General features: G+C 34.1%; 3 protein-coding genes across 3 annotated transcripts; 2 read left to right on the forward strand and 1 right to left on the reverse strand.

The window, feature by feature from the left end:
- Window positions 1-15,575: 15,575 nt before the first annotated feature.
- Window positions 15,576-16,912, forward strand: K444DRAFT_612069 (LigB-domain-containing protein). Its single transcript, XM_024880063.1, has 3 exons — window positions 15,576-15,801; window positions 15,854-16,026; window positions 16,076-16,912. Exons 1-3 carry the CDS (start codon window positions 15,589-15,591, stop codon window positions 16,680-16,682), a joined length of 993 nt encoding a protein of 330 aa, XP_024737710.1. The 5' UTR covers window positions 15,576-15,588; the 3' UTR covers window positions 16,683-16,912.
- A 2,651-nt stretch (window positions 16,913-19,563) lies between these two features.
- Window positions 19,564-20,530, reverse strand: K444DRAFT_527735 (putative acyl-protein thioesterase 1; the record flags this gene model as incomplete). Its single annotated transcript, XM_024874657.1, has 4 exons — window positions 19,564-19,660; window positions 19,742-20,127; window positions 20,217-20,270; window positions 20,345-20,530. 4 exons carry the CDS (start codon window positions 20,528-20,530, stop codon window positions 19,564-19,566), a joined length of 723 nt encoding a protein of 240 aa, XP_024737711.1.
- A 446-nt stretch (window positions 20,531-20,976) lies between these two features.
- On the forward strand, window positions 20,977-22,095 carry K444DRAFT_496873 (uncharacterized protein; the record flags this gene model as incomplete). Its single annotated transcript, XM_024873288.1, has 1 exon — window positions 20,977-22,095. A coding segment is annotated over one exon (1,119 nt), but the record flags the coding sequence as incomplete, so codon positions are not given.
- Between the last annotated feature and the right edge of the window lie 531 nt (window positions 22,096-22,626).

The raw sequence follows: 22,626 nt of genomic DNA on the forward strand, positions 1-22,626 counted from the left end.
TTCAATCTATTATTTATCTTAAGCTATTTAAATAAACTATATTTATAAATAATTTCTTCCTAAATAAATTTAGTAATCTTCTTACTAGTTAGGTTTTTTAAAAGTCTAGCCTTAACTTATCTTGAGAAGTTATTTCTAGTAATAACTAATAAGTTATATTCTTTATAGTTTAATAGTTTAATTATATTAATCTTAAGGTAATAGAAAAGAAATATAGCTTTTATTAGATATAGAGCTTCTTCTTATTTTTTTTTACTCTTATACTAATAAATCTTATAAGTATTAATATATTTTTATATATAGTTATAGTAACCTTTCTAGTAATAATAGCTAGCTATTAAGTAAAAAGTACTTTTTTTTCTAATATATCTAATCTTATTATATAGCTATTTAATAATAATTTCCCTTTATTCTTAATTATTAATAATAAGTTAAGGTAAATATATTTTAGATATAATTCTCTATAGTAATTAATCTCTTATATTATAATTTAAAGCTTTTCTATTTAATTTTCGAAACTCGGCTCTAGATATTTCTTCTAGTCTAGAAAGTATTATAAGGTATTATATAATATTCTAGTATTATTTAAAATAGCTATTATCTAAAGAATTTAGTAAAATAGTCGGATTATTAAGTAAAATATAGAAATTAGTATTATTATTTACTATTTTACTAAAGATTATATATAAAAGGCTATAGCCTTTATTATATAACTTCCGGATTTTATTATTTTTTAATATTACTAATTTGCTTCTAGATATAATAAGGCTTTAATTATTAATTTCTAGTAACTAGATACTATTATTTAAATATCTAATAAAGAACTTAGAAGTCGGATTTCTTAAAATAATATTATATAACTAAACCGGAACTACTTTCTTTAACTAAACTTTCTGTCTAATAAATATTATTCTAATAGTATTAAACTTTATTACTAACTATTTATTAATATTCTCGTTATTTTTAATATTACCTTCTTACTATAAGTGTTTTAATAATTTATTAGTAGTAATATACTTAGTTCCCTTAATATACTTAATTTTAAAATTAAATAATTGAATTTATACTAGCTAGTAAGTAACTAGAGCTTTAGAAAGATCTATAGCCGCTTTACTTAGTTATATAACGAGTATATTAGTATTTAATTTAAGAATAAAGTAAACTTTATATAGCCAGAATTATATTTTCTATAAATACTTTACTAGCTCTTAGTATTTTTTTTAGTAATATTATATTTCCGTTTAATATTATTTCAGATTCCAGACTTATATTATATAATTCTCTTTTTCTCTTTATTATTATATTAGCTAAGAGTTCTATTCTATTTATCTAGGCTAGTATTTATTACTAATATAATTATTCCCTAATTTTCTAATAAATTATAATATAACTTATAAAGTATTAAAGTAATAGTAAGCTTTTCCTAAAGAATTTATATAGCTTGCTTTTATTTATTATTCTAGTTTTATATTATATTCTTTCTTATTAAATAGTAAATATATTTAGTAATAATTATAAAGCCTTTAATTCAAATATAGTAATAAATAATAATTCTAATAAATGCCTTATTTTTAGTTATATTATTATAATACTTTTATTTTAAGATCTTAATAATTCCTGAGTTTAAAGGGCTTCTTTTAAATATTCTATAAATAAAGCTAATAATAATTATACTATTATAATAGAACTATAATTTTTCTCTAATACTAGCTTTAGCTTATTTAATTCTATCTAAGATTATATCTAGGTTTTAAAGATACTCGAATATAAAATACTAAATTTCAGGTAAAATAAACTACTTATTATAGTCTATATAAGGTTCTTTAATTCTAATATTATTAATAAATAATATAATAATTTTAGGAAATAGATTTTCTAAAATAGTTATAATAACCTATATAAACTATATAACGGAATTAGTAGCTTTCTAAAGTAGTATAGTTATTCTTAATAGCCCTAAAGGCATTATAAATATAGTTAAATCTTTACTTTAAATATCTAGTATAAGTTAATTATATCCGGAAAAGAAATTAATTAGAGAAATATAAATATATCTAGTAAATTTCTCCGAGATCTTATTAGTAAACGAGAATAGATTAGTATCTTATAAGGTTATTAAATTTATTTTTATAGTAGTATTAATTAGTTTATAAGTTCTAGTAACTTTTTTTATAACTAAGAATTATAAATTCTAATAAAATCTATTATATTTCTTAAGAACTTTATAATCTAGGTATTCTAATAATATTTTTACTATTACTAGTACTAGAGCTTTAGGATATAGGAAATTCTTCTCTTATTAGACTTTATACTTAATAGTCTTAATTAGAATAGATAAACTAATATTCTTATAAACTTTTCCTATTTTTTTCTAATTAAATATAATTATATCTTTTTAATTAATTATTAATTCTCGAAATATAGCTAGTTTCTTTTTTTAGAGCTAGTTACTAATATCTAATTATTTTAGATATTCCAAAATAAATTATAAATTTCTTGAAATAGCTAATATTCTTAATAAAAAGTAGTTCTTATACTTCCTAATATATTTCTATAAGTATTTTCTAGCTTTGGATTTCTTAAACTAGTCCGAATATTTACTAGAGCCTTCTCTAGTTCTATTATTAGTATTTACTAGTTAAATTTTCTTATTCTTTATTTTATATATTTCTATAACTAGAAATAAACTATAGTTATTATCTTTTTCTTTAAAAGCTATAGCTATTTTCTCTAGTACTTTTTTTATCTAATTTCCGGAATTTATAACTTTCTTACTTAGCTTCTTTCTAATTAGGTATAAAGAATACCTTTTTATCCGGTATTTTAATATATTTTTCTTAAGCTTTTATATATTTGAAAATTCTCTCTAATCTTAAGTTCTATATTTTTTAGCTTTAGAAATATATTTCTTTATTATTAGGAAATACTATTCTATTTTTTCTTTAGAAATATCTTTACTTAATACTTTTTTTATTTCTTTTTCTATTAATTCCGGAATTACTCTTAATAATACTTTAATTAAAGCCTTTTCTACTTTAGTTTCTCTAAAAATATTATTAATTTCCTGAATTCTTAAACCCAAAATAAAAGAATTTATAGGAAATTCCGGTATTTTCTTATTTCTTTTAATATTATTACCGGTTATAATATTAGGCTTTATTTTTTCTTTTTCTTTTTAGTTTCCTATTTTATATTACTTAATTCCTTAACTCTAGAAGCTTAATACTTTTAAACTATTACTTTTTTCTATTTCCCGGTATTTTTTAAAAGTAAAATAATTATAATAGTATAGGTATTTTAGTTATTTTTAGAATTAGTAAATCTTTTATCTTATAAATTATTACTTCTATATATAATATTTATCTTTATTTTTACTAAGAATAGTTAATTAAGTAGGATTTTTAAAGCTTCTTTAATTAGGAAAAACGCATTTTTATATTCTACTTTATTTATAATCTTAGCTCTAAGCTTTACTATTTCTATAAATCCAAATTTAGCCCTAGTAATAATAAATATTTAATAATCTATAGTATTATATACTACTTTACTAATATTTCTAGAGATTTTTTTAAAAAAAATATTAACTTTAGCTCTAGTATTAATTATTTCTTTATATTTAATATTTTTTGAGGTTCTTAAAATATAAATTAGAGATATAGTAATTATATAATATATTTATAAGCTAGTAATATTCGAATATTAATACTATTACCTTTAAATTAAATAATTCTATTAGTATTTCTAATTTCTTAAATATTCTATTTATTATATAAGTTATAGCTACTAGCTTTATAGATTTTCTAATATATCTAACTATATTTAATATAATAATATTTCCTATTTATAAAATAGTAAAATAAAGAATATTATTTCTAATTTATTAGTTCTAAAATATAATAGCTAGATCTAGTATTTTTAAGATATTAATAAGTATTCTCGTTTTTTTCTAAGTCTTTAAAAGTAAAATAATTACTTTTTTTAGTAGCCTTATTAGAATATTATTAACTTTAGAAGTTCTATACTTATTATAATTAAAAGTATACTAGATTCCTAATTCATTTTATTTATTTCCGGAAATATTAATATTTATATCCTTAGCTAGGCTATTTTTTTATTTATTATTTCTTAGAATAGTATTCTTCTAGCCTCTTATATAAAATAGCTTTTCTTTTATTCTAGCTTGTTTTCGGAAAACCTTTTTAGCTATTTCTATTTCTTTTTCTTTTCTTTTTAATAAGGAACCTATTATAATATTAATAGAAATACTATTTATAACTAAATCTTAATACTATTTATTAATTTTAGAACCTAAAATATTAGTAATTCTAATATAATTTCTTTTAAGGCAAAGCGGCTATTTAGATTCCCTAGATATAACTTACTTGCTTCTATATATAAATTCCGATTAGCTAGTTCTTTTTTCTTTTTCTTACCTAATAAACTAGATATCTTTTATTAATCTCTAGATATTTTTAGATTAAATATTTAAATTATAGTCAAATTCTTTTTTTCGGACTTAGGAAATAATTTAGTTAAATTATTAGTATTTACTAGTAAGGAAAAAGAAAATACTTTCTTATCTAGGCTTAAATAGCTCTTTATATTATTTTCTATTAAATTAGTAAATATATTTATAATTTATAAGTTCTTTTATTAGTAGGTAATAGAACCAAGAAATATAAATATATTCTAGGTTAATATTATTATTCTTATTTCTATTATAGTACCTATAGCAAATTTGTTTTCTTAGTTCTAGATTTATACTATAGGCTATATTAATTTAAATAGTATTTTCTAATTATACTTGAGACTAATTTCCTTTAAAATATAATTATTTAGACTCTTTATTTATTTTAGCTTAATTACTATAACTATTATAGTATTCTTTATATTCTTTACTATAACTTCTAGTATATTTTCCTTAAAGACCCGAATTATATTTACTAGGCTATTAATACTATTATACTTATTATAGTTAGCTAGATTATATAAATAGACTATAAATATTCTCCCGAATTATAATAGTAATTATATTAAGTTATTTCTATAGGTTCTCTTAAGTTATAATAGTAATAAATAGTTTTTCCAGATTTCTTACTAGCTAGTTAATATTATTTTCTTTAGGTTTAGTACTTTTAGTAAGTTTTATATAATTAGCTATAGGTTGGGTTCTTTTCTTATTTATATATATAATAGCTTTAGAAAGTATAATAAATAGAACTAGTAAAAAGTAAATATTTTCTAGCTTGGAAATTATATTATAAACTATTATATTCAAGTATTTTTATCTAAGTCTAAATATATCTGGATTATTAGTAATATTAAAACGGTATTTTTTCTCTTTATACTAATAGAATATTATTACCTTTTTATATATCTTACTATATTTATAAGTAGAAATATTTATAGGCTCGAAATTTATATTTTTAAAAATATAATTTCTTACTAGAATAAATAATTCTCTTATAAACTCTCGGTATTAAGTAATTTTATTTATTTCTTTCTTCTTTAGTAATTTCTTTAATATTTTATTAAATATATTAATATAAGACTTAGAAGAGATTCCTTTATTCTGGACTTATATAATAATTTAATTAAGAAAGTTATAGCTAATTTTAAGTATTTTCTAGTTATATTCTCGGAATTTCTTTAATAAGGCCTTAAAAAACTTGGTTTTCTAGTAATTTCCTGAATTATTAGTATAATATTCTAGTATAGCCTTAATTTAATTCTTATAAATAGAAGAAATATAATAAATAATTCTCTTTCTTTTAGTATTATTAGAAATATAATAATTCTTATATATATTTATATATTACTTCCCTAAAACTATAGTATTTTAGGAGCTTCTATAAGTAGCAGATTTAAACCTAGTACTAGTATATACTTATTCTTAGCTATATTAATTTTAATAATTTTTTCTATAATTAATTATAGAGTTTCTATACCTGAGACTTTTATTAATAAGGTTCCTAAAGAACTAATTTCTTGTTTAAATATATCTTTTAGTTTAGGAACTGAAATTAGAAAGAAACCGGTTAATAATAATAAATATAATTGAGATTCAAGTTTTAGTATTAGTAATAATAAGGTAATAGCTTTTCTAGTCTTATTTCTATTACTTATATTTTCTTTTCTATTCTTTTAGCTTAATACTTATAGTATTTTTCCTTAATTTCACTAAACTAAATATACTTTATAATATTATTAATAAATATAATAAAAATAATAATAATAAAAATAATAATAATAAAAATAATAATAATAAAAATAATAATAATAAAAATAATTTCTCTAATTCTACTATTTTCTCTAATTTCCCTAAATTTTTCTTATTATATTTATTTAGTAATCTCTTTTTTTTTTAAAGGCTTCTCTAATTTATTTATATAATTTCTTATTTCCGATTTTCTTTTAATTCTTTCTAATTTCTATTTACTATCTTACTTAAAATTAAGAGTATTTCCTATTTTAGGTATTTTCTTTAGACTTAGAAGTAAGCTTTATTACTAAGATTAAAGCTATTTTAATTCCGACTTTTAATATAACTAAAAATAATATATAAATTAATAATATAATCTTATTTCTATATATTAAAGTCTATTTCTAACTAAAGTCTAACTTATATTATCTTAGTATAATATTTCCTATTATTATGGTTATTATAATATATAGTACTAGTAGGGGTTAGACTAGAGCTAGAGAGGTATCTAGTATCTGAGCGAGGCATCTATAGTTACCTAATTATTGCACGTGACCCCGAGCTTAAGCTAGTACGTGGGCCCGTATATAGCTTGCGATTATTTAGATCCGAGGCTTCTTCGGGATTCTTTTCTTTCTTTAGCTTTGAATTATCGAAATAGAGATAGTCTAATTATGCCTTCTAGGCCCTAGATCTTGTACTCGTAATATAATTTAAAGCTTACCTATTTCTTAATCCTGTAAAGAATTTAAATAATATTTACCTGATTAGTTTTTGACGAGTATAGACGTGACACGCCGTGGCTATTCCCGAACCGGTTAACTAATATTAGAATAAAAGAAAGCCCTAGAATAACTAGGTAAGAAAGCCCTAGACCGGCCAGGCAAGCGAATAGGCTAGTAATCTTACTACTAAATGAAGATCTATAAGAAAGCAAGTCCCGGAATAACTAGGTAAGTCAGAAGAAGCTATGGCGCGAGATACTACTAGTATATTACTAGAAGGTGGACTAGAGCCTCTTATCGAGTCTCCTAAGGGGTCCGAGTATCCCGTTAATATTTATGGTAAAAGAGATATTTTCTTCTAGAAAGTAAAGAAAGAAGAGGAACCTGCCTTATTAAAGGCGAAGTTCCAAGAGTTACTTCGGAACCCAGAGGCTTTATATAAAGAGATTATCGAGCTAATTCTAAAAACGTGCAATATCCTTACCTATAGCAAGAATTATCGGGATTAGCTAAGAGAAACTAAGCAAGCCCTATAAAAGAATAAAGCTATTATTAAGAAGCTTATTATATAGCCTGCCGGGATAACTGGTTTCCCTGCTCTAGAAGGTAGATACTTAGTTAAACTCCCTGACTTTCCTATTTTCGAAGGCATAACTAAGGATAGTATTACCTTTAATAATTAGTTAGTTTAGATTAAGAATAAGCTTCGTAATAACTCTAATACCTATTAAATAGAGAACCTTAAGATTATTTACGTATCCGGCCATGTGAGTAGCCATGCCCTTGTACTAATCTTTCCTTGCCTGAACTAGGATAGTCGATATGCATACGAGACTATTAGGGAACTATATACTTATCTGGAGAAGCTATACGGCGACCCAAATAAGAAGCGTAATACTTAGTAAGTATTTAAGGAGCTATTTATAAAAAAGGGCTAGACTTTTCAGGAGTTCTATATCCTATTTCTGAGGTATGTAGTAAACGGAAATATTAATTTATAGAACCTTAAGAATGACCTAAATAATAAGCTTATCTAGAAGCTCTAAGAGGCCGTAGCTATATACTATAATAACCCGGCTATTTATATTACGGAGTTCGCATAATACTATATTATGAATAACTAGTAGATCCGAGCTTACTATAAAAAGAAAGAATAGGTATTTAAGAAAGCTAATAAAGATATAGATAAGTTAAGCCCAGGAGGCGCCCCTTATATAAAGCCCGCTCCCAAGACCCTAGTAATAAATAAGCCTATTACCCCAAAGCCCGGATCCTTAGATCTCAAGTATTATAACTATAATAGATTTAGTTATATGTCTAGGAACTATCTAGAGCCCAAGATAGAGTATATAAAGCAAGTTTTGGCGGCCAAGCTAGTGGTACTTACTATAAGTGAGCTATCTAAGGGTATAGAATAGGGAAACGAGGACCCCTAAAGGAAGTCTCCTCTTTAGGGCCATATTATATAGATATAGTAGAAGTTAATTTGAGCTAGTTACTAGGAGATAAAGTATTTATACTTCCTTATATAATTAGTAATAATAGATTAGGTATTAAGACTTCTTCTCTTATTAATACCGGAGTAAACGGATATACTTTTATTAATTTCAAGTTTATAAGAATAATTAAATGATTTCTAGATATTAAGCCTACTTAATTAGTATTACCCTATAATATAAGGGGGTTTAATAGTAAGCAGGCCGCACTTATTACTTATTATATTAAGCTTATACTCTTAATTAATAAATGGAAAGTCCTAGTACCTATACTAGTTATAGGGCTAGGCGAGTACGATATGATTTTGGGATAATAGTAGTTTATAAGTACTAGTATTCTAATTAATTATAAGAATAAAAAGTTAATCTAGCCAAATAATTAGCCTAGAAAGAAGGGTTAGGATAAGGTCCTAATTACTATATATAAGAACTTAGAACCTGGGAAAAGTAACTAGTACTAAGAAGATATAGATAGAAGAAATAAAGCTATAGCTATAAATAAGTTCTAGAGACCTTAGCTTATAAAGAGGAAATCCCCTTATTCTTTTCCTAACCCGGACTCAGAAAGCTATACATGGCAAAAAGATTAAGCTTAATACTATAGAGAAATACAAGTAGCCTTGGGGAATATAGAAGTTTCTCCTAAGCTAGAGATAGGGATATTAAAACCATACTATCTAAAGAAAAGCTATAGGATCTAGTTAAGGCCCTTGGTTAATATTATAGGTATCTCGCCGGCCGCTTTCTAGATAAATCTATAGAAGCAGGAAAACCTTTTCTTTATAATATTGTTTTTCGAGATTAATAAAGAGCTAGAATTATGGCAAGAGAATAAGTTTGTCCCGGGCAAGTAATAGCCAGGAGAGATAAAGCTATAGTAGCTAGCAAGAGTCTTACTAGAGAAGTTTAAGGATTTTGCAGATGTTTTCTTAAAGAAAGTATTAAATATCTTACTCCTATATTAATTATATAACTATAAGATTTAGATTAATAATCCCGAAGGCCCAGAGAGCCTAGGGTATTCCCCGCTCTATTAATAGTCGACTCACGAGCTATAGGAGGTCAAGCGCTTCCTTAAAGAGAACCTCTAACGGGGCTTTATTAAGCCAAGCTAGTTCTCTTTTATATCCCTGATTTTCTTTATAAAGAAGGCTAATAGAGCTTTCTGATTCTGTATTAACTATTATAAGCTAAATAACTTGATATGGAAGAACTATTATTCTTTTTCCCTTATTTACGAGACTCTCGCGTGGCTAGCTTAAGCTAAGGTCTATATAAAGCTTAATATTTGGCAAGTATTCTATTAGATCCAAATGAACCCAGAATTAGAAGAACTTACGATATTCCGTATGAGATATAGGGCCTATAAGTATAAGGTTCTTTGGGAAGGCCTAACTAATAGCCCTGCTACATATTAGAAGTATATAAATAATATCCTCTTTAATTACCTTAATATCTTTTATATAGCTTACTTAGATAATATCCTAATTTACTCGAATAATTCCCTAGAATATAAAGACCATATATAAAAGGTCCTTTAGTAGTTACGGGATACCGGCCTCTAAGCGGATATTAAGAAATCAGAGTTTAAGGTCACTTGTATAAAGTACCTAGGCTTTATTATCTTTACTAGAGATATTAAAGTAGATTCAGATAAGATAGTGGTTATTAAGGACTAGTAATTACTAAAGATAGTTAAAGAAATATAAGGCTTTCTGGGTTTTTATAACTTTTATTAGTGCTTTATTATAGAATATGGCTATATGGCAAAGCCCCTAATAGCTCTAATATATAAGGGAGTTCCGTTTAAGTAGATAGATTAGTATTAAGAAGGTTTTACTAAGCTAAAGCAAGCTATATTCTTGGTACTAATTCTATACTATTATAACTTGAATCTCCTTACTATAGTTAAGACAGATATATTAAATAGAGTTATAGCCGGTATTCTCTTATAGCAAGATCCCTAGATAGGACTCTGGTACCTGGTAGTATTCTTCTCTAAAACTATATAGTTAGTAGAGCTAAATTATAATATTTATAATAAAGAGATACTTGCTATTATTCTCTCTTTAATTAAATAGCAAGCGGAGCTAGAAGGCCTATAGGAGGCACTTTTTATGATTTACTTAGATTACCGAGCCCTCGAGTACTTTATAACTATAAAGAAGCTCTTAGTAAGACAAGCTCGCTAGGTAAAGTATTTTTCCTGCTACTATTTCAAGCTTATATATTGGGCAGGTAAGTCGAATAAATAAGCGAATGCCCTAAGTAGAAAATACGAGGATATAACTGCCTAGGACAAGATAATAGTAGCTTACTAAACCCAAATTCTCCTCCCATAATAAAAGATTAATAATAATATTATACGGGATCTCTAGTTAGCCCTAATTAAGGCCTTTATAAGCCTGGCTTAGGAAGAAACCTAGTATAATAGTATCTAGCTAGTAGATAAGCTATTAAGCAAGAACCGAGAGTTACTAGAGCTAGAAGAGCTACGGGATAAGGCAAGAAATGAGAAGGAAGGTACTTGGATACTATAAGATAGCTTTCTCTTATAATATAGTAAACTATTTATGCCTAATAGTATAATAATACCCGAGATGCCCTTGCGTACTACTCTTATTTAGGAGGCACACGCATAGCCCCTAATAGGATACCTAGGACGAGTCAAGCTTTAATAGCTTCTTTAGGCCCGCTATTACTAGCCAGGCCAAGGTATAAATATTAATTAATATAGGAATAACTACTATACCTGCTAATAATCTCATGTCTCTAGAGATAAGAAGCCAGGGCTCTTATATCTATTACTAGTTCCTGACCGCCCCTAGTAGTATATATTAGTGGATTTCAAGAAGTACCTAGAGAGTAAGAATAAGTATAATATAATAGTAATCTTTATTAACTACCTAGGCAAGCGCCCTATTATAATTCCTGTCCGAGATATAGTAATAGCTAAAGAGTTAGTGCCCTTATTCCTTACTTATATAATTTGCTAAGTTAGTATCCCGGAGACTATAGTATCTAATCGAGGCCCCTAGTTCATATTAGATTTCTGGAGCGAGTTCTATAAGCGTATTAGTATAAAGCTTAAGTTATTAATTACTAATTATCCCTAAACTAATAGCCAGACAAAGATTATTAACTAGTACTTTAACTAATAGCTATGTCCCTATATGAATTATTACTAGGATAATTAGGATAAATGAGTAGTAATAATTAATTACTAGTAGGTAGCTCTGGCCCACGAGACTATAGGCTAATTCCCGTTTCTTATAGAGAAGGGCTACGAACCGCGGATATTATTTGACTGGGAAACCCAAGTATAATTGGGCACCCCGAAGGAAGAGCTAAATAGACAGGAGGCAAAGGCCCTAGTAATATGGCTTTACGAATTATGGTAAAAGGTACAGGAAAACATAATACGAGCGCAAGAATACTATGCTACTTAAGCTAATAAGCACTACCGACTAGTAGACTTTGGAGTAGGAGACAAGGTATGAATTACTACTAAGTACTAGAAGAACGATCGTCCGAGCCACAAGCTGGCTTACTAAATGGAAGGACCATACGAAATCCTGGAATAAGTGGGATATTTCTTTAGGCTCAAGCTTCCGGAATTAATGAGAATATATCCGGTATTTCATACAGAGAAGCTATATAAAGATCCAGGTAACCCTCTTCCCGGACAAGCAAATCCGGAGCCTCCGCTATTAGAACTATAAGACAGGGAAACGGAGTACGAAGTTTAAGAGGTGCAAGTAGTAAAACTGCTTTGTAGGAAGCTAAAGTACCGAGTCTAGTGAAAAGGATAGGACCCAGATCCGGAGTAATATCCTGCTTCCTTATTAAGTAATAGCGCCCTAGCTCTTTAGAGCTTTTATAACAAGAACCCCGAATAGCTAGGACTGCCCCAGAATCTCCCCTATTAGTTGGACTACGCTAAGAACGATATACTACCGGAACCGCGTAATACGGACGGAAATCCTTTAAAGTTACGTGCAAAAGGCCCTGGCCTTTAATATATGACCTGCGACTTGGAAATTCAATAGGGACTTTCGAAGCTCGGGGACGAGCTTACTTTGAGGGGGGGGGTAATATTACGGTTATTACGATATATGGTACTAGTAGGGATTAGACTAGAGCTAGAGAGGTATCTGGTATCTGAGCGAGGCATCTATAGTTACCTAATTATTACACGTGACCCCGAGCTTAAGCTAGCACGTGGGCCCGTGCATAGCTCGCGATTATTTAGATCCGAGGCTTCTTTGGGATTCTCTTCTCTCTTTAGCTTTGAATTATCGAAATAGAGATAGTCTAATCACGCCTTCCAGGCCCTAGATCTTGTGCTCGTAATACCTATTCTATTTCCTTTACTTCTTTTCTTTTTATAGTTAGCCTCTATTTTTATTATTCTTATATATTATACTAGTAACTATATCTTATAACTAACTCGTATTTAAATTACTAGATATATTAGAAATTAATATAAGATACTAAGATTAATACTTATATATCCTTAATATTTTGGCCTTAGGCTTAAGATATTATAATAGCTCTTTTTTCCCCTAACTTACTAAGCTAATAATTCGCCTTATAAATATTCTTTAGAACTTTATAAAAGTATTACCTTAACTATAAAGTTTCTATTTTTCTTATATTACTTATAATAAAATATATAGGAGAGAAACTATAATAAGACAAAAACTTATATAAAGTATACTAGAATATAAAATATAACTTAATAGTAAAATAATAAATTAAAAGTATAAATAGTATATAATATATAAAAGCTTAATTAATTAAATACTTATAAAGAATTATTTTCTAAATCTATAAAAAAACTAGCTTTCTTATATGATTTTCGCAAGTTATATATAAAAGGCCACGGCTTTTATTATATAACCTAAATCTTAAAACCGCTAAAATAATATAATTTTTAATAATTATAGCCTGTTATACTATATTATTCTCTTTATATTACTTATTATAAAATATATAAAAGAGAAACTATAATAAGATAAAAACCTATATAAAGTATATTAGAGTATAAAACATAATTTAATAATAAAATAATAAATTAAAAATATAAATAGTAAAGTATAAATAGTAAAGTATAAATAGTAAAGTATAAATAGTAAAGTATAAATAGTAAAGTATAAATAGTAAAGTATAAATAGTATATAGTATATAAAAACTTAATTAATTAAATACTTATAAAGAATTATTCTCTAAATCTATAGAAAAACTAGCTTTCTTATATAATTTCCGCAAGTTATATATAAAAGGCCGCGGTTTTTATTATATAACCTAAACCTTAAAACCGCTAAAATAATATAATTTTTAATAAGTATAGCCTGCCATATTATACTAGCTATCTTGCTTCCTTAAGTAATACTATAGATTAGTTAAATAAACGAATATATATAGAATTTAATAATATAGTTTAACTAAAATCCTACTTATTTGCCTATAAACTTCCCGTTCCCTTATTACTTGAGGTGAGTTCGCCTCTAATACTTTAATATAGATATAATTATATTTTTTATATAGATATTAGTATTAGAAGTTTGAGTTATTAAGTAGAACTTACTCTAAATTCCTATATAACTAGACGGTGAAATAGGCGCTATACCCGAGTTTACTAACTACCTGATATCTTTTATTAAAAACTTCTTATATAGGGAAAATATAAAATGACTCCTCTCTCCCGGATATTAATTAGGGGCCGAACTAACCTAAAATAAAGGCGCTCGGACAGAAATACCAAAACTTTGGCTTTTTCTTTAATTTAATTCAATTTTATAAAGAATTAATATAATTTAATACTTGTTTTATTTCCTTATAGCACTAATTAAGCGCTATTTAAATATAAACTTTTTATAAAATTTGGATTAGTAATAGCTTTTTAAAATAAAGAAATTAAAAATTATATATTTTATAGCCTAGAAATTTAGCAGATAAGTCCCTAAAACCAAATATAAGAGCCCTATAAGCCCCTAATTTATAGGGCCTTATAGGGTTCAAAAACTAGAATCTAATTAATTAGTATATAAACTCCCTTAAATTAAAGTTCTATTTTAAGGAATTTTTTATTATAAGTTAGCAAGCACGTGATTATAATACTAGGGTTATAATACGCTAGCTTAGACTTATATTTAAAAATATAACTTCAGATTTTTAAAGTGCTTAGGTAGCCAATTACAAGTTTATTAACACCCCTGCCCCAATCGACACCCCTAATCGACACCTGGGGGGGGGCGTCGTTTTACATTTTCCCCATATACGGACCGGATAAAATTTTTCTGGGGTGTACCACTTCAACTCCTCCTCCTCGTATTTCAAGAAACTATCGAGTATATGAGGTCCGGCAAGTCGCTCCAGATTCTGTCTCGCTGGAGATGGCGCCCGGCACGGAAGGTTCTGTGCAAATCTCAAAGCTGAAGCCATGATACGGAAGAATAGTCAGTGGACAATTGAAGTTGAATTGAGAGACAGATGAGAAGAGGGTTAGCACTTTTGATCAGAGGGCATCATGGAAGATGTCTCTCCACGCCTTCTCTCATTCGCAAGTTGTTGGTTTGTTGTTCGTTGCAGGGTTGGGATACCGAGGCTCACAACCCTTGTCGGGCCACATCAACATTGCACATAAAATTATGGCTTCTGTAATTTTATTGGGTGCCCCAGCTGTGGCTTATACGCTAGTAATGTCTCACCAAATACCCTCAAATTCCTAAGCGAGAAGGGGCGCGACCAGGATAAGAACTTTAATTTTTTCTTCTTAAATAAAAATATTTAATTAGAGGGATCCCATGTAATCTAAATTAATAAAAATAGTGAGAAATATATATTCACAAAGTCTAAGCTTTCTAAGTTAGAGCATCGCGATATTTTAATAATAATAAGAGCGAAACTCGGTGTGCGATATGCACAATGTCAATTATCAAGAGCAATGAAATGTCACCCGACGCTAGCTCCACAGATGAACGGCGGTGAAATATTCGCGCGGAACTGTTCCATACAAGGCTGACTGATGATGACAATTCCGACGGAAGCAAACTTACCAATTAACCCTGGTCATCCCACTCGGCAACCTCCCGCATAAAATGCACCTCTCCAGCCTCGCCTTCTCTTCCCTTTTCCTTCATCCATCTTCCTCCCCATCTTCATGAATCTCCCATCCCTCCGTACGACAACCCTTCTCGTCACATTTCTTGTCGTACTTGTTGCAATCATTTTTTCGCCCAGCAAATTCGAGTCCATTGCCGCTGCATCCCGCAGCATTGCACAGAGATTCTATTCCAGGATTTCCACCAATCAACTGACTTCGAAGATGACTTCGATTAAAAGGACTCCTGTTTATTTCCTCAGCCATGGAGGCGTAGGCCCTTTGACCCTTTCCAGCATACTCCAAATACTAACACATTAAAAAGCCAAATATCATGTACGAAACCGATCACCCAGTCTACCCCCAGCTCCAGAAAATCGGCCGAGAAATCACACAAAAAGTGAAACCCAAAGCAGTCGTTGTGTTCTCCGCACATTGGCAAGGAGAAAGAGACGTAATCGAAATCAACACCTTCGAAAACACAGAACTGATATACGAGTATCTCCTCTTTTCCCACCACGCAAGAACCCATGCTTACTCTTGACAGTTTCTACGGCTTCCCAGCAAACTACTACAAAGAAACCTACCCCAACAAAGGCTCCCCAGAAATCGCCCAAAAGGTAATTGACTCCCTCACCGCCGCAGGAATAAAATCTCATGGCATGCGCCGCGGCCTCGACCACGGGGTCTGGGCCAGTTTTAAAGTTGCCTTTAACGAGAAAACCAACCCGCTAAACGTCCCCGTCGTCCAAGTCTCGCTTTTTGACACTGAAGACCCTGCACAGCATATTGCCCTCGGCCGTGCCGTCACTCACCTGCGAGATGAAGGGATTCAGATTATTGTGAGTGGCATGGCGGTCCATAATTTGAGAGATCTCAGGTGGGGACAGCAGGGCGTAAAGCCGTATGCGAAGAGTTTTGATGAAGCGCTGGGGGAGGCGGTTGAGACGGAGAGCGAAGCGGAGAGGGAGGAGAAGCTGGTGCAGTTGCTGAAGAGACCGGACGCCAGGCCAGCACATCCGAGTTTTGAGCATTTGTTGCCGATTCATATTGGAGCTGGAGCAGCGGGGAGCGACAGGGGGAAGAGACTTTGGACGCTGGCGGAGGGTAGTTTTAGTTGGGCACAGTTTAGGTTTGGGGATGCGCCTGAGTGAGGGGTGTTGACAAGTGTTGAGTGAGAATTGAATAAGGGTCACAAGAGCGAAGGAGTCTAGTGACTATGCAAGTATTGATGTTGGTTTTGCACAGGATTTAAGACGCTTGCTGTACCTATGTCCGTTGTGCCTTGCATCAAGTGAATCAAGGCTAGAAGGCAGATCCTGTGCCTCACATGGAGGGGCTTCGCAGTATATAAGCCTTCCCGTGAAAAGAAACTCTTCCCCACATCCAAAATACCTTCACACTCCAGAACCATGTGTGTGTTTGCCTCAATGGATAATGCTTCAAAGACTATCTCCTCCACGATTGTTGCACCAAAGAAGTCTCGACCGCGATAGTAGTCGAAAAATGACTTCGAAGTTCTCGGAGGTTGTCCCCAACCCTTAAAATTACATCTCTATTTGTGTCAATCCAGCACTATAATACACTGGACAAAAGCCTCAACTCAACATCCTTTGCGTTGCAAATTGCAATACCGAATTTCCTGACTACAATAATCCCTGCCCCACCTCCCGCTCTCTCTTTCTCCTCACTCTTCCTTTACTACCATTCTTCAAATCTGCAACCCCAGGACTCATACCTGAAGTCCTCATATCCCCAACAAACAAACGGACTTCCAACCTCTGCTTCCCCACAATATTCTTGTAAATGTACTGTTCAAGTTGTGGAGGCTCAGAAGGCTGCAAGGCGATAATGAATACTTTTGCCCGTCCGGAATTGGGTTAGTCTTCGTCTTAAACTGGTTTGACTTTCGCCTATATAGGACACAGAATCGCAGCCTTGTTCTTGAATGTGAATGGTCAATGCTCCGGATGGTCTGGTACATTTAGTCGAGACCCAAAGTGGAAAATTTCATTGTTCCAGGTTGATTTTGAACATTGAGTGAGATGTCAAGCATATCTAACTCGGCCAAGGGGTGTCCCAGAAACCTCCGAAAATCTGTCTTTGGAGTTCTTAGTTCGCTGTACTTTCTGTCATCACTTTACAAGGCTAGCACCCAGTCTTTGCCTCACCCATGCACTTTCCTGGTACTCCTTTGACACCGCCTCCCCCAAACTTCATTTAAAATACACAAGAAATGCGAGCTCTATTGTGCGACCTTGATCGAATACTTGAGCAGCTGCTTTGTTCCTTCCCTCGCGTCAATCCCTTACAGACTCCAGTAGTAAAATGGGCGTAAACATTTCCGTCTCGCCGTGGAAGACGGTGAAGTCAATCAACATGTGCGGTTCGGAGTCCAAGACACCCCCTCGTCCGTTCAGAGCGTAAGGAAGCCAGGCATGTCCTCCATTCCGAAGCTTGGGCGACAAATTCATCAGCACAATCTCGCCTCGAATATTCTGCACGCAATATATATGCTCAGATAATTTCTCCGTTGGCACAACTTCAGGCTGAGCGCACTTGATTGAGTGAGTGTGGCCCGCGAAGATTATTTCCTACACGGCTGGGAATGCTTCAAATTCGTCTTCCTCCCAGTATCCCGCAGACTCCACGTCTCCAAGGAACAGACGGTCCAAAACTTTTGGATCGGGAGCTTCTTAGATATATTGAATTCCTCTCCGGTCTATCGTTCTCCAGTCCGACATCAACCCCTCTCTCCGTTCCACAGAATAAGCTCTCAGAGCAACCGAAATGCCTTGCACTTTCCCAGCCAGGTTTAATTCAGCTCGCCCCTTCGAAGCCCTTTGTAAAATGATATCGGGGTTCGAGCAAAGGGTGCTCGGAGCTGGTAATGACACCTGCCGAACCCGTCATCTACAGCACCCTGGAGCGTTCATCATTAATCACAAAATCGACATGCTAGTCATCAGCCCCAGCACAGCGATATCCCGCAGGCTGACTTGCATAGGCACGGCTGGCAGATCCGCTGGCCATCGGTCGGCATCACTCGTGGTCAGACCAGAATTGAATCGCATTTGGACAAACATGGCCATCTTGTCCCGTGAAAGATGCCCAACCAGTTTCCGAGCACTCTCTCTCGGCTACCTCTTCATCATACCCGTTAGATATCTCTTTTGCAAACGAGTCACCCAGGTCGATAACCCGTTCAACAAGGAATAGCCTTGAAGCTCCGAGAACATCCCGGGACTCCGTGGGAATGAAGGTATTTGGTATCTCGAAGATCACGCGAAATCGCAACTAGTTGCATGTCTAGATTCGTCGACTGCAACGACCTAGCATTGGGCACCAGATTAATTTGTCACACTTGCGAATACTTTGAGCAGTTGCGATATATTGCTAGACTACTTGGGCTAAGGTGACAAAGAGGGCATGTAGAGCGATTAGGAAGGCCACCCACGCGGCGACCGTACTTGAGTCCATGGCAATTTTCAAGCAAGAGTCCCAGATAGATCTAACTGTATGTAATTGCCCAGACGACCAATTACTAGTTTTGAGATAAATTCTCGAAGACCGTGACAGTATGGAAGGTGGTTCAAGACCCACGAGGCTGAGGCCATCTTAATGCCTGGGGCTGAAGAAGTAGCCGCCACTGGGCAGACTCTGGGAGCCAAGGCAAGAGATCTGAAAACCACCAGAGACCGGACGAATCAGAAAGCCTGATCTGCAGCTATCTACAGTATACATATTTTTACTTGGGCCGAAGAGTGCGACATATAAGAATGAGTAATGCCATATTTAGATCTCACTTGAGAAGCAGCAACATCATTGTGCAAGCCTTGTTTGGTGAAATCAGGCTTCATTCATTCAGCTCTCTCATAGCTTTTCCTTCTACTTTCTCTCAGAGAACCTCTTCCGGCTTTTATAAGTACGCTTTTTAAGTACCAACCACCCAATCACTGCTCCTGCCAGCGTGATCACCAGCAGCAGGAGAGGTGTGTTGTGTTTGTAGAATAACTGTTCCTTCCCATCGGCCAGTCACAGACTCGGTTGGTCTCCTAGGGGGGGTATTGATTCATTCAAGAACTTCTCCACATCATCGATCTCCTCTGGATCGGCCGAGTGTTCGAGTCCCCTGTTCCCTATCAGCCCCAACCCTTTCGTTTTCCTCAAATCGGAAAAGGGAAATAAATACGAAATAGGAAAGACAACTTACCTATACATCTTCAACTCCACCCCAAACCCCATATCTTTCAACTTCCGGGCCGTCGCTTGTCCCCACTCCGGTCTGACCAGGGGATCACTATCTCCATGCCCCATCCAAATCCGCGTCTCCTTATTCCCTCCCTCTGTCGGCAATAAACTCTCCACCTTATTGTACATTAACAGATAACAACTCATTCCAAAAATACCCCCTAGCTTCTCCTTACTCGTGATACCCGAGAATATCGCCATAGCGCCGCCTTGGCTGAAGCCCCCGAGGATTATACGGGAGGAGTGGATGCCGGATTGTATTTCGGAAGAGATGAGCGAGTGGAAATAAGATTGTGAGCGTGTGATGCCGGCTTCATCGGATTGGGCTTGCAGGTCGGAGAAGTTAGTCTGTGATGGGGGGAGGCCGTTAGCTTGCTTGTGCTATCCTTAGCCATCTTCTGGTCAAGTAATTATACAGAGGGAAAATGTGGACGGACGGATGAGCTTCTACGTACGATGTCGTACCAGCCTGGCATTCGCATGCCGCCGTTCTATAACCCTTTCATTAGCCCAATTCTTCCTCTCACTGTAAAAGGGGAAGAAGGGGGGGGGGGGGGGCACGTACGACGGTAATGGGGATTGTAGGCGCATTGGGGAAGATAAACTTCACTTCCTCGAATTTCTGTCGCCGGCGCCAGTTCTCTGCTAATCCGACCCAACCTACCCCGCTATCACCGAGGCCGTGGGCCATGATCACGGTTGCGGTGTGCCGTTTCACGGCGGGGATGATGAGGGCTGTTGGGGGTGGCATTTTGATCTATCGTTTGTGGTGGAAATGGTTGATGAGAAAGCGGGCAAGGGAAGGAGTGGTTTGAAGGATTGAAGTAAAGGGAGTGTTGTGAATCATCAAGTCCGTAGCACAGAGAAGTGGAGGAGAAGTTTGGGTCGAGGTGAAGTGAGGCCTGAAGTCGCAGGGATTCTTATCGGATCTTGTTTACCGATAAGAATTAGTGCGAATTGGAAGACGATTCAGGGTCTTCTGACAACCTGCACACCTCTCCATCACGCGTCGTCATCGAAAGGCCAGATTTTTCTCCTCTCTCCTTCTTCTGCCTCGTCTTCGATTCTTGTACAGTAGTAGCCTCAGTCCTTTTTGCCCTCATTTCATCCACACACTCCTTATCCTCGAAATAAAACAAGGCAATAAGATAAACAAACCCTCTCACCATGGCCTCAGAAGACCGCCCTCCCTCTCCCACCCCAAGCGCATTACCTCCCGTCCCCTCAAGCCCAACCTACTCCTACGCCAGCACCGCAAATCCTCTCTCCCAATACAACCTCCCACCTCCCCCACCTCCCCGTCCGCCCTACTCCGTACTCTCAAAATCCGACCTCGAAGCCTCGCAAACCGCATACTCCGACCTCCTTTCCACAGCCAAAGCATACCGCCTCGCACTCGCCTCTCTCTCTACTGCTGCGTCAACATTCGGCTCGGCGCTCGAGGCATGTGCGCGTTTAAAAGAAGCACGTTCCGAATCCATCGAAAGCCTAGACGGGGGAATGAGCAATTCGTTCATGAGTGGAGGAAAAAGCTCTTGTACAGCGGATAGTTTACTAGCTGCGAGTGGCGTGCACCAACTTATCGCCAACCACCAGCAAATTCTTTCCGAAACCGTATATCGAAGTTTCGAAGTCCCGCTTCTGCATGAGTTGGATGAATGGCGGAGACGAATGGAAGAAGAGGAAATGAGCTACCAGAAATCCGCGAAGACTCTATCGAGAGAGATACGGCGGATGGAGAAAGAAGGGTTGAAGCTACACAAGCAACGGAAGAGAGACGTGGGTAAATTCCGCGAGCATCTTGTTGCGTTGACGGGGAAGCTGGATGCACTCACTGGACTTAGCGGGGGACACAGTAGGGGCTTGTTGAGAGATGGCCAGGGCATGAGTATGGGGATTGTGGAGTGTTGTGCGGGATTGGTGAGGGCGGAAGTTGATATTTTTGAGGCGTTGGCGAGGAAGGGCTGGAGTGGGGGTGGGCTTGATGAACTTCTTGAGAAGGGGAGAGATCTTTTCGCAAACGAAGATGGCTCGGGACATGATCATCCTAATCACGGGGCCAAGATCTTCAGCATACTGCCGCAAAATAGATCGATATTAGCGGGTCCAGATACGGGGGAGGGGCTCGGAGTCAAGCACCAGAGATCAGATAGTCTACTAGTTGATGGAGCGGGAACCCATTACCAGAGCTTAGCAGGCGCGGTGGCAAGAGATACGGATGTCAATTCTTTGTGGTCGGAAAGAGGGAATAGTCATATGAACACGAGCGGGGTATTAAATCGACCCCGAGGGGTTAGGCCTTTTAGTCCGACGCCTGGGGAGAGGGTCAGGGATCCGTTGGAGGATTACACGCCGAATGAGGGTGCGTTGGAGATCCCGAAGAAAGATGGCAGGGGGGAAGGGGAGGCGGTAGATATAGGAGAAGAGTCAGTGAGGACTGTAGTCCCTATCACACCACCAGAAGGCTCAGTCGAAGGAGAGGGACATAAAGATGGCGCAGTGATAGATGATGAGGAAAGTGCGAGTGGTATGAGTGAGAGGCGGGTAAGAGAAAGGGAAAGGAGGTGGAGTGTAACGGATGATGGTCTCGTGTCTGATTAGCGTGCATTGAGATTTGTCACTTATACCCCGATTTGAGTAGGATCAGAAAAGGCGACAAACGCTTAATGCCATTTACATTCTTGGATACTCTGAAAGGCGTTCTTGTTCTGCACTACTCTTGAAAAGAGTTCTTTCCTGTATATGCGTGGCCATGAATGAGTGGTACATCGAAATTCCGAATTCATCATATCTGCTCCTTCGTAACGCCGTGCTGAAAAATCGTATTGCGATCAGGGTATCCTGCTT

This window comes from Hyaloscypha bicolor, assembly GCF_002865645.1.
Source record: "Hyaloscypha bicolor E unplaced genomic scaffold K444scaffold_57, whole genome shotgun sequence".
In the NCBI taxonomy this organism is placed as follows: Eukaryota; Fungi; Ascomycota; class Leotiomycetes; order Helotiales; family Hyaloscyphaceae; genus Hyaloscypha; species Hyaloscypha bicolor.